At 37.4% G+C, this 11,875-nt stretch overlaps 1 protein-coding gene across 1 annotated transcript in view; it reads right to left on the minus strand.

Annotated features, from left to right (window-relative positions):
- Window positions 1–11,875, minus strand: part of FREM1 (FRAS1 related extracellular matrix 1) — a 150,189-nt gene that overhangs the window by 7,631 nt on the left and 130,683 nt on the right. The window contains exons 30-35 of the mRNA XM_004677672.1: window positions 6,239–6,388; window positions 4,535–4,764; window positions 3,826–3,873; window positions 3,394–3,558; window positions 3,079–3,207; window positions 2,571–2,686 (exon numbers count right to left, since the gene is read on the minus strand). Of these exons, the coding sequence (XP_004677729.1) occupies window positions 2,571–2,686; window positions 3,079–3,207; window positions 3,394–3,558; window positions 3,826–3,873; window positions 4,535–4,764; window positions 6,239–6,388 (838 nt within the window). The remainder of the gene's footprint in view (window positions 1–2,570; window positions 2,687–3,078; window positions 3,208–3,393; window positions 3,559–3,825; window positions 3,874–4,534; window positions 4,765–6,238; window positions 6,389–11,875) is intronic.

Here is an 11,875-nt window from a genome sequence, read left to right on the forward strand (position 1 = left end):
AGCATTAGGACTGGAAAGAAAGATGTCATTCAAGCAACACTGAACAAAAATAAAAGCATCATTATAAGAGAGCAGGCATTATTTATACCCTTGTTTGAACTTCACTGAAAGATGAATAATGCTGATTCCAAAGTTGGGGGTTGGGGACTCTGTTCCTGTATTAACCTATATTTTACCCCAAAATCCCAGCAGTAACCTGATCTTAATAACGTTGGTAAGAGTACAACTGCACATACATACTTGTAATCGTGTGTTAGTAGAGAAACTGTATCTTCCCTTGGGTAGCTGGTTGCAATCTTCTTGTTAGTCAGAGAACTTTTGATTTCACATCCAAGGTCTTTTTTTTTTTTTTAAAGATTTATTTATTTATTCATACAGAATTGGGGTACAGGCCAGAGATGCAGAGGGTGAGAGGATTCACCAGAGACAGAGTGGGGAAGCAGAACAGGCAGATCGTCAGGAGAGGTCTGCCGTGCCATGTGGATCTCCTCCAGGGCAGGCAGGAATCGAACTCATGCGGAAGTGGCCTAAGCTTCTTAGTGCTGCGCTTTAACCCGCTGCGCCACCAGGCAGGGCCACCAAGGTCTTTTTTTTTTTAAGGAAGACAAAAGATCTATACCACTATCCCTGAGTTTCCAATGCACTGAGACAAACATTAAATAAAGGTAGGACATCTGGTTATTTTGGTGAAAGATATTATTCATTGTTCTTTACATATAGCATACAGGAATATATGTATTTACACAATGATTATTTTAAGATTAAAAATATGTTTTAACTTATTTGATATTACCAACTCACCAACAAAAACCTGAAAGCCATGACTAACTCTATGAAGACCTCTACTCACACTTACCAAATGAAATACATCAGGAAGAAGAGGATGGTGATTAATTTTATCAGTTTTTAAATATAGCTTTTAAATATTCTATTAGTATTTCCTTAAACTTGTATGTAACTTATAGATGAGTGCATAAAGTTTGAAATACTCAATTCCATCAGTTTTAACAACTGCATATACCCAAGTAACGACCCCCTGGAAGTAGACAGAGAACAGTTTCATCATTCTTTATCCTACCTCATGTTACTTCCCAGTCACCTCCTAATTCCTGCCAGACAAAACTGTTTTTATTTAAACACCAACTAATCAGCTTCTCTTATCCACATAAATGAAAGCATACAATATGTACTCTTTTTTGTTAGGTCCCTTTATCTCTATAAAGTGTGTTCAAGATTCAGCCATACTATTGGAGGTTTCAGTAGCTCATTTAGTTTTATTATTTATAAAAGAATTTATCAGAAAAAGAAAAATCTATCCCTTTCCTTGTTGATAAAGAAAGTATAAGGAACTCCTATATACTGATAATAAAAACACAAATGGTCCAACTACTGTTGATATAAACAGGATGCTATAAAATCCTGTAAATATTCTTTTCTGAGATATTTTTGTTGTTGTTGGATAAATACCTAGGGATAGAATTACTAGGGAAGAAGGTGGAGATATGTAATTTTATAAAATAAGTGCCATTCCTACAAAGTGGTTGTATCATTGTATACATCCACCAAAAATATTTAGTATTGTCAATCTTGTGATTTTAACTATTCTAATGGATATTAGAATAATACTTTACTAACATTGCATTTCCCTGAGGTTTAATAATAGCAAACAACTTTTCATGTCATAATTAACCAACTGTATGTTCTTCCTTATGAAATTTCCAAGTCACTTGCTATATATTTATTGCATTATTATTGACCTGTAGGAGTTTGTATTTCCTTGTTTTGAGACATTTATCAAATACCTGATTTGAGATTACTTTTTCCTTACTGTTGGTGTCATTTTATTTTCTTAATAGTACTGTTAAATGAGCAAAACTTTTTACAATTAGATGAAGTAAAATCATGAGGGATTTTATAGTTTCATTTTCCAGCCTTGGATATATTAGTCTAAATGCACTGTTTTGGATAATACTAAGGTAGACAAAATGGAGGATCAGGAATAATTACACATACATTTTAAAATCCATCTGTACTACACAAATTTTGCCATTACTTAACAACCTAATTTGTCCTTCATTGAGTGACCTGTGACCAAATGACCCTCTGTCTAACTTGTTTGCTAATATAATAATCAATGCCTCTTATATCATCATAGAGCTGAAGCTAAAAGACCTTTCATTGCTCTCTATTTTCAAATCAGTGGGTGGGAATGCCTATTCATTTAAAAAAAAAAAAAAAAGAAACAAAAGAAAAGCACTGCTGATTCCAAAAATCATTCTGACTTTCTCCAAAAGATTTAGATATATAAGCTAAGAGAAAATAGAATTGTGGCAAAGCACAATTTTAACCTAAGAGAGGAGCTAAGTCAAAATAAATTATGAATGTCACAATCCTAGTCCATTTTGAGCTATAGAATTTCCTCCTGGCTCCTAAAACAAACTCAGGTAGATATTAGACAATCAACACCTGAATGAATGAAGCCCTACAGGACCCTACAGTCCTATAAGAAAACAGAGAAACAGCAGAAAAGAAAGCATCTGTCAAATGTGAAATGTGAAAGGGTTTCTTACTTTTCCCTGCATGCTCTGGCCGCTATGTCCCAGGTGACTTTGTGCTCTGTGATCAAGGCGTGGCAGTATCCTGAGTGATGGTGCCACCCAGCTGGGCAGGATTTGTCTTCCACCTCCTGAAAAATAGTCGTCCCATGTTCGCATCATAATGGTTCTCTACAATCCAGAGTTTGGTCTCAGCATAAAGATTCCTGTGAGTTCTCTCACTTGAACAGAATGGTTTTTCCACCAGGAAGATCAACCTTAATCTCAATTTTCTACCTTGAAACATGCAAGGGCTTCTTACAGGAAAAAAACTAGTAAAATGAGCAAAAAGCTTATGCCTTTGACAGGATGAGTAAACATCTTCTTAACCCATTTTGATTTAATAGGTACTTGTTAAATCACTAGGCCGTTTTCCCCTCTGTGACTTCAAAGTGTAACAAGGGCAGACAGATGTAGCATGAGATGAACAATCATTCTCTATTTGCTTTTTATAAGGCACACTGCAAGTAATGGGACTTGGCACCTTGGTTTGGGGACTCCAAGCTTTCCAGGCAATCCCATTGCACTGATACAGCTTTTGGAAGCTTTCTTCAAAATGGAAGAGTCCATTTAGTTCCAGCGTGCAGTTTTTTGGAAATGATGGCAGCCAGTCCTATGGGAAGGAAAAGCAATTAAGAAACAACTCAATGTCAAGGTGATCACACACTTAGCTTCTTTTGGGTCTTCATTTGTTGGGTAGCATTTGAATTGAGTAAAATGTCCTCAAGCTTGAAGGGCTGTTTTATGGCCCAGCACACAGCTCTTCTAAGGTGAATAGGAAGTAAGAAGATTTTCATACCTGTCTGGGGAAGTGTGAATCAGTTGTGGATTCCATCTTATCTGCTTGAGGCAGTTCTGCCACTTTGAATGTCCTTTGTGGCTGATTAATAATGGATACTTGGGCCTTCCTTTTGTGAGTTAGGTCACTGTCATCTTCCAGTTTCAGGGACACCATTCCATGATACTGGAGGAAATCAACAAATGACAATAAGGAAAAAAACAAATACCAAGATAACAAACAAACAAAAAAATGCTATAATGTGAATTTAAAAATTAGATCAAAGCAAATAGATGAGAAACCTTTTTTCCCTCACCATCTAAGCCTGTAAAACAAATTTTCTAAACAAGTTTTTCAAGAGAGATGTAAGTATAAAAAATATAAAATAAAATTTCCCAAAATATTTCACATCCATAAGTATAAAAAACGTAGCAATTCTCTGTGTATGCTTACATTATAAATAATGTCTGTTCCATTTCTATAAACAGAGGAAGGATGAACCTGAAATAACCAAGAACAAAATATGAACAAAATTGGCTTGAATAACAATTAGCAATAGGCTAAAACCTTTCTAGTGAGATCTTGTTAATGTCTACAGATTTTAAACATATGTTACTGAAGATTTTCTCTTCTCAAATCACTGAAATTTTAAAAATCACCAGGCCTCGTCACAATTTGTCAGTGGTGATTCATACGCTCATAGTCCCCAGTGAGGAAGAAAAGACACCATCTTTTGTTGTTACATCCATAGGACACAGACACAACACACACACACACACATACACAAACACACACTCATGTGGGTGTCTGGTTAGGCTGCTATGCCAATAAAGTCAAAAACATGGTTTCCACACTCAAGGACACCACTTAACCTCCTTCAATTTCAGGATCACTGTTGCTTTACTGTCTTGATCACAGAAAGAACAAAGCAGAAATCATATAAATGAGCCAGTATATCTATCACCTCAATTAATCCAATTAATGCGATGGAGTAGCAGTATGATACTGGTATATAAAAGTCACTGCATGGTTGTGTGAGCAACCAGGACCCCCACTCTCTATCAGGATCTAACAGCTTCATTAGCGTTCAAAATACTTATTAATATCTAGTGATTCTTAATAAGTGATTCACGTATCAAATCCCAAAACAGCCCATCCTTACTCTTCTGCCATTCCTTTGGGTCCTAAGCCTCATTCCAGAAATATGTGTAGACTCCAAGCCCTGAAGGGTGTCTCCCTTGGAAATGGCTAGCTGCTTTGAAGGAGGAGGAGGTCTTCTTTCCAGATGAAAGGAACCAGAAGTGGTGAGAGAGGAAGACCCTGGGGACAGCGGGTGCCAAATGTCCTTCTTGTGCTTGTTTGGGCTGAATGAGTATGAAGGATGGCACTGTCCTAGAGGCATGCAAGACAGCAGGTCAGTTCATTTTACACAAACAGATAAGTGATCACATTGAAACAGCCCCTGGAGCAGCTTGTCATTAAACTTAGATGGATGTTCTTCCCACCAGATGTTGCCTTTCTGCCATTTGCCAGAAACTCCTCTACTCTTCATCAGTTTCCATCCAGGAAATCTGTGCCCTTCTGCACATCTAAGGGGTGATTATTAAGTCATGAAATTGATTTCACAAACCACAAGTGAAAATCATTGTCATAATTTTATAATGACACCCCATACATGGAAAGCAACCTCGCTTTTCTTCCTATAGTTCTCAATAGATAGGTAGGTGTATCACTGATCAAGTATTATCCTGTGAACATTTCAAAGAATTCATCCTTTTCACATCATCCTAGAGGTAGATAGTGGAACTGTTTAAAGATGTCAGTGAAATCACTTAACAGTTACAGAATTTAGCATGGTGGAACAAAGATCCTGTAAATTTGAAAGTCGCTACTCCTACCAAAACACTCAGCAATTTTTGAGAAGGCATGAAAACAATCTAAACCCAGACCATTCCCTGGGTAGCTGATAATTAATGTGTAAAGTGTGTGCTTCCTGTATTTTGGGTACTTAATTGTGTTGAATGTGAAAATTATACTGAAGAAATGAAGTTGGTGAGGAAAGGGGTTCAGTGAGATTGGGGAAATATGAGTATTATAAAAGACAAAAGATAGAGTCTGACTGTACTATGGATGAGAAACCAAAGAGAAGATAATAGATTCCAGGTAAGGAAATCACATGCACCAGAGGCTCGACAAGCATAAAAATGGGTAATAAGACTGAGCACAGTAACAGCCCTGCCGGATGCTAACTAGACAAATAAGTAGAAGGCTTTGGCAGGAAAAAAAAATCAGGGCCCCAAGGACTTTGGTTGGTCTTTATTTTATTTAGTTCACAGGTTGTTCTTTAGCACATACTATCAGGACCTATTTGGCTCTGCAACCCAAGGTTATTCATTAATATTCTCCAGCTGCTCCTGAATGCTCAAGCCAGCTGCATTTATTTTTCTCCAATTTCTTCCTCTCTTAGAATTTTCCTGGTCACACTACAGTGGGGGCTCAGATTTTAGGCATTAAGAGCTCTCTTTAACAGAGGAAGATAATTACAGCCCTACAAACTCTGGGGGAAAATAATTGTCGATAGATTCTCACCAACATTGTTTCCCCCTTGGTGAGAACAACAAACGGGGAGGAAAAAAACAACTACAGCACTGACTTGTTGCTTTTCTCAAACGATAGTTCTTAGCAGGAGGAAAACCACATGAAGCAGAAACCAGAATAAAGAGCCTACATCATGGCTGAGGTTGCTTTCTTGATAAGAAATTAAGCATTTTGATTTGAAGGCGCTATCAAGCACGTTGGCTGTTGAAAGCAAGCAGCTACAGCGCCAGGCCTGCTCCTGATTTCAAGATGAGGATCAAAAGAATACCTCCTTTTGAGTCCAAAATTTTCACTGCAGCTTTTGTCTTTGTGCCAAGAACCGCATTCACAGGGGAGTTCAGAATTACTTCAAAGACCTCATCATCTTCCTCTAATCCGTCATAGGTAATTGCTATATTCCACATCTTAGTTGACATTCCTACAAGAAGTAAACATTTTAATTACTCTTTAATTGCTATTTCAATCACCTAGGTGTCAGAGAAATATATTAATTAACATGTCTACAGCTAGTCGTAGTAGCCTGAGTGAGCTATTGTACTGCTACCAACTCACTGAAGCCGTGCTGTTCTCCCAAATAATATTAAAAGACCACTTTTGTTCCTGGACAATGATGATTCCGTTTAAATGCAAACACTGTAACAAAAAAATAAGCTGCATTATGCAAGGGATGAACAAAAAAAAAATGGTTAGTAGGTGAGACCTAAGCTTTCATTTTTTTCCCCCCAACCTGCCTCTTCTCCCCTTAAAAAAAGACAAGTACTGCAATCTGAAAATCTTAATAGTTTCAAAATCTTAAGATGTTGATGCAGACAGAAGTGATTATTGGATGGTACTTCATGCTATTCATGGAACTCTTGAAATGACTGATTTCTACAGACAGCTGTCTCCACTGGCTGCCCACTTCCAGAGCCCCTTCTAACCCCAAAATGCTTTTTCTGATGATATAACACTCAGTATTTTAATCTCCTAGAATTTGGTTTAGGGGCTCTAGAAATAGAGCAAATTTTTTATTCTTTCGGTCTGCCTCTGTTTAAGGAATTATAACCAATTTTGGTTCACAGTAGCTTTGTGAACTTAATGCAATGCTGTCACCACTAAGATGGGTTTAAAGCAACCTCCAAAGAACGAAATCCGAAAGCAGAAAGAAACTTTGGAGACTTTCTAACCTTAGCAGTTCCTGATGTGAATTACAAGAACACTCCATGAGTTTATTTAGGAAAGTGGCAGCTAAAGAAATGAAAATACTATTTACCACAGAAAAGAGATTCTAGTTTAAAGAAGAAGGGAGGAAGATAATAAAATTATACACTAACTTACTATGGCAGTTTTGAAACCTTTGCTATTGACTATCTGAGGCTTTTATTCCCATAAATTTCTCTATATAAACTGTAAAACATTTTTTCTAGCCTCATCTTTTGAAAAATCTGGGTTCTTTTCATCACAAAGATTGTTTTCTGTAGACTTATTGCTACTTAGCCATGATCTCATCATAGACTCATCATTCAAAACAGAATCCTATGAAATCATACACTTATCCTACTCTTGGCTGCACTTTGAGTGAAAAAAAATTGCATGTATTTGTAATCACTGTAATTAAAATCTAAGTTTTCAATACTAACTGAATTCTTAAGTCAATAACTTTGCAGTCTTTGCAAAACAGAAATGGAAACACCTAATAGAAAATGCTGTATGGTTCCCAGCTCATGAATGTAATAATCAATCCATACATATATATTTTGTACCTATGAAGTATTTACCTTTGCTTTCATTACTTTGGAGAATACTAGAAGTATATAACATTAAGCCAGATTCTAATATGAGAGTTTAAAATTTCTTTGAAGGGAGAAGATATAAATATGAGAAAAGCTAAGTATTCAAGCTACGTGTGATTGGCTGCAAAAAAAGTACAGAATAGATGGTAAATGCTCCAAGTATGTGGGATCCAAGTTGGGAGAATTTGAGAGAGGAAGTGGAAAACAACATAAACAAGGAAGGGAAGCTAGCTTGCTGAGCCCTTGATCAGGGGGGGTAATTAGCTGGCCAGAAGAGGCGAGAGGCTAGGGTGAGCAGGAGGTGATAGCAAACAAGGGCAGCTGGCAGCTAGACCATGAGAGCCCTGGTATCCAAGTGACCAGGTTCAGACATGAAACCCCACGCAATGGTAAGGCTCATGAAAAGGAAAGTTTTCGCAAAAAACAAAACAGAGTTTTATGTACGCAGATTTAGTGACCAGGCAGATAGATAAGCAGAAAGGTTAGAAGTTGGGAGACCTTACCATTCATGTATTAAAAATGGCATGAATGGTAAGGGTTTGGACAATCAATAAAGCATATGAAAACTTGATTTTTTTTTAATATTCAGTGTTCCTTCTCAAAGTCCCAGAGTTAAGCATTATTCAAGTTAAAACCAACAGAGAAAATATTTCCAAGTTCCAACTGCCCTCTTAAGAGTCATTTTTAAAATTATTTTACCTGCTTCCCCCGCCCCAAACCTCCAGCTCCTTACCCCCAAAAAACAGTTATTGAAAGAACGTAGGGAAATGAACAAGATATTTAGGAAAATTCTACTCCAGGTTTTATTCGCTTGCCTGAATTTCAACTTTGTCTCTAGGTGTGTACGTAGGACCAACATGTTTAGGTTAATAAGATTGGAAATAAGGATTTTCTTGGTGTTTCTTTTTCCTTTCCTCTTAATTCCAAGGTGCAAAAGGTGATTCTTTTTCCTCCCCTTTTACTATCAAGGTGACTATTTGTTAAGTCACTAAAATTTTAAGCAATTTCAGAAGGCTTGAATTGGCCATTTACCACCAAATAAAAAGTGCTCAAGAAAAGAAAGGTGTCATTTTATACAGGCATACCCCACTTTACAGAGTAGGTCAATTCCTGGATATTTTCCTGTGAAGTAGATTTCCCTATTGAAAGATCTTTTCTCAAGGTTTTTAGTTACTGCCATAATAGGGAGTTGAAAAATATTTTGAAACTTAAGAATGATGATGTCTTACTTAAGAACATAGCAAATCTTTCAAGAACACATATATATTTTAAAAATTTTCTTTTCTTTAAAAAAAATTATATAATAGTTTATTTTTACATCACTTTGTGCATTTTTCCATCTCCATTGTAATCCCTGTGAGCTTCCCATCACCAAATCGCCTGTGTGCCATCACCATAGTCCAGTGCATTTCCCTCCCCCCATTGTTTTTGACCCCCACCCCCCACTCCACCCCCATTAAATGTCTCTGGTATAGAGTTGTTCATCATCATTATTTTCTCTGGTCCATTATACTCCTGCTATGGAGAGAAACCACCCGGCATTTTTCCCTTTCTTTCTGGCTTATTTCACTAAGAATGATCTTTTCCAGCTCCAACCATGTTGCTGCAAAAGACATGTGTTTCTTTTTCTTGGTTGCTGAGTAATATTCCATTGTGTATATGTACCACATCGTTTAATCCAGTCATCCACTTTTGGGCATTTGGGTTGTTTCCATGTCTTTCCAATTGTAAATAAAGCAGCAATAAACATGGAGGGTGCAAGTGTCTTTTTGAATCAGTGAAGAACATATATTTTAAAGGAAAACCATTACTTTCTTTGATTCATGACTAGTTACAATAGCTGAATGCAGAGTAGTCAAGATTATTTTCTAGTCTGTTATAATAGCTCATTTGAGTATATAGTTCACGAGACTGAAAAGCCACTCAATTTCTCCCCAGCACCCTCTTTATAGTTCTCAGACCTTATAATATCCCTACAATATCTTTCATTTCTCACTGGTTGATAATTGTGAAAGCTTCAGTTTTTTAAAAAATGAACAGATTGCTTTGGGCAAAAGCGATGGGCTGGGAATGGGGACACCAGGCTCAAAATAGGAGAGGATTAACATGTGAGTAAATAAATACAGAAACTCTATATATGGGGAAATTTAAAATTCTCTAAATAAGACTTCAGTTTAGGAAACTGGTTCTGGTTGATAAGTTTCAACACCAGTCAGGTGTTGTATCTTCAATTGATATGTTCATAATGGTTGCTAAAATCTCTAAAGAATATCTAAAATCGTAAGACCATTTAAATTCTCTAGATGTTATTTGTGTCTACCCAAAATACCTGATTAAAATCTTCTAGACAAATGGATATTTATTTTATTCAGTGGAAACTGCAAGAGGAAGACTTCAGACTCCTCTCCTGGTCTACACTCCACTTCTAATCAATGCAAATGGGGGGTTGCTCAATTTTACTGAAACTTAAATCAGATCTTGTGACAAGCAGAGCTCCAATGATAAAGATGACATATGATAAATACTCTTGATCCTTGAAAAGAGGAAAAGTTGGAATGGCTTTAACATGAAGAGCAAAATGGCATAATGCGAACTGCACCAAACCCTTCCACTGAGGGGTGGCCAGACACAAGCACCTGCAGCAACCAGAGGGTAAACATAGCTACGTGACCAGATCCGCTCTGCCCACAAATGTCTTCCACCTGAGGAACACACTCATGTTGAGTCAGGAAGGAGGCCAAGACCAAAGTTTGGCCTGTTGCATGTCAGATTTAAGGTTCATGTGTTCTTGGCTATAAGGTGCTGGCATATATTTAAGTCCTCGTTCACTGTACCTCAGGATGTGATCTTATTTGGAATAATGGTCATTACAGATGCAATAGTTAAGATGAAGTTTGACTGGAGTTATCATAATCCATTAGGACTGATGACCTTATTAAAAATGGGAAATATGGACACACACACACATACTTACACACATATAGGCAGAATGGCACATGGAGATGAAGGCAGAGCTCAGAGTGAAGCAGAGAAAGAACTATGAAAAAATAATTTTCTCACTTTACATGACCCAGTTTGTGATCCATTGGTAGGGTAGTCCTAGCCAACAAATACAGTCATAAAATGCCATGCTACTTATGGTGAACTGCAGAAAGGTATTTCTTTTTATGATTGGTAGGTGGTTATTAATTTTGGCATGGTATTTAGGCCATTTTGTTTTGCCCAAAGGCAAAGACATCATTTGTCAGTAGCGGACAATAGCAAGATTTAGATGTGGTAGAATGTTCTTCGGAAGACACAACATGTCCTCTGCAGGAGAGCAAAGAGCCACAAACTCTGGCAGCTTCTCAAAGCTTTTTCCACTTACCCTTGTTCATGTTCATGTTTATGTTCTAGGTCCATCCCAGACCAGAGGAGAAGAGAGAACTGTGCATGCAGTGAGGGAGATAGACCTGTCTCATCTAGAGATGCCAGGGACAGAAGGTGTGGTTCCAGTGCCAGTTGGGGCTTTAGACACAGTACCTCAAAAGTGTCACTCCTTCAGCCTGAAGTGCTTCTACCTGCTCAAAATGCCATATCTGCCGGGAAGTCTAACAAGGTTTTCCTTAGCCAGAACAATGGCTCATCCTTTTGGTGTCAATGTACTCTCAGTGAGTTCCATTTCTACATTTTCCTATTATACAATGTCCTTGGGAGTAGACCCCATGCTTTTGTATTCCTTTTTAACTTAGCGACATTTTCCCACAAACTTAAGACAAAATATATGTTACTTAAAATATAATTACCCATGGAATCTCTTCAGGTCAATCCCTTCTAGTCCAAAAGATATCTATCTGAAAATGTTCTCTAGGAATTCATGTGAATATAAAATCCTGAAGATTTCACTCAATATATAAAGCAATTAAATAATTGCAATTTTGCGTCAGAGTTTAAATAACTTTGAAATTACATCTTTTCGGCCTTCCCTGGTGGCGGAGCGGGTTAAAGCACAACACTAAGAAGCTTAAGCCACTTCTACATAAGTTTGATTCCCACCTATCCTGGAGGAGATCCACATGGCGTGGCAGACCTCTCCTGACCCGCCCGCTGCTCCCCTCAGCAGTGTACTTCGTCGATCTGCCTGTTCTGCTCCC

Source organism: Condylura cristata, unplaced genomic scaffold (genome assembly GCF_000260355.1).
Source record: "Condylura cristata isolate star-nosed mole 26May11 unplaced genomic scaffold, ConCri1.0 scaffold00006, whole genome shotgun sequence".
In the NCBI taxonomy this organism is placed as follows: domain Eukaryota; kingdom Metazoa; phylum Chordata; class Mammalia; order Eulipotyphla; family Talpidae; genus Condylura; species Condylura cristata.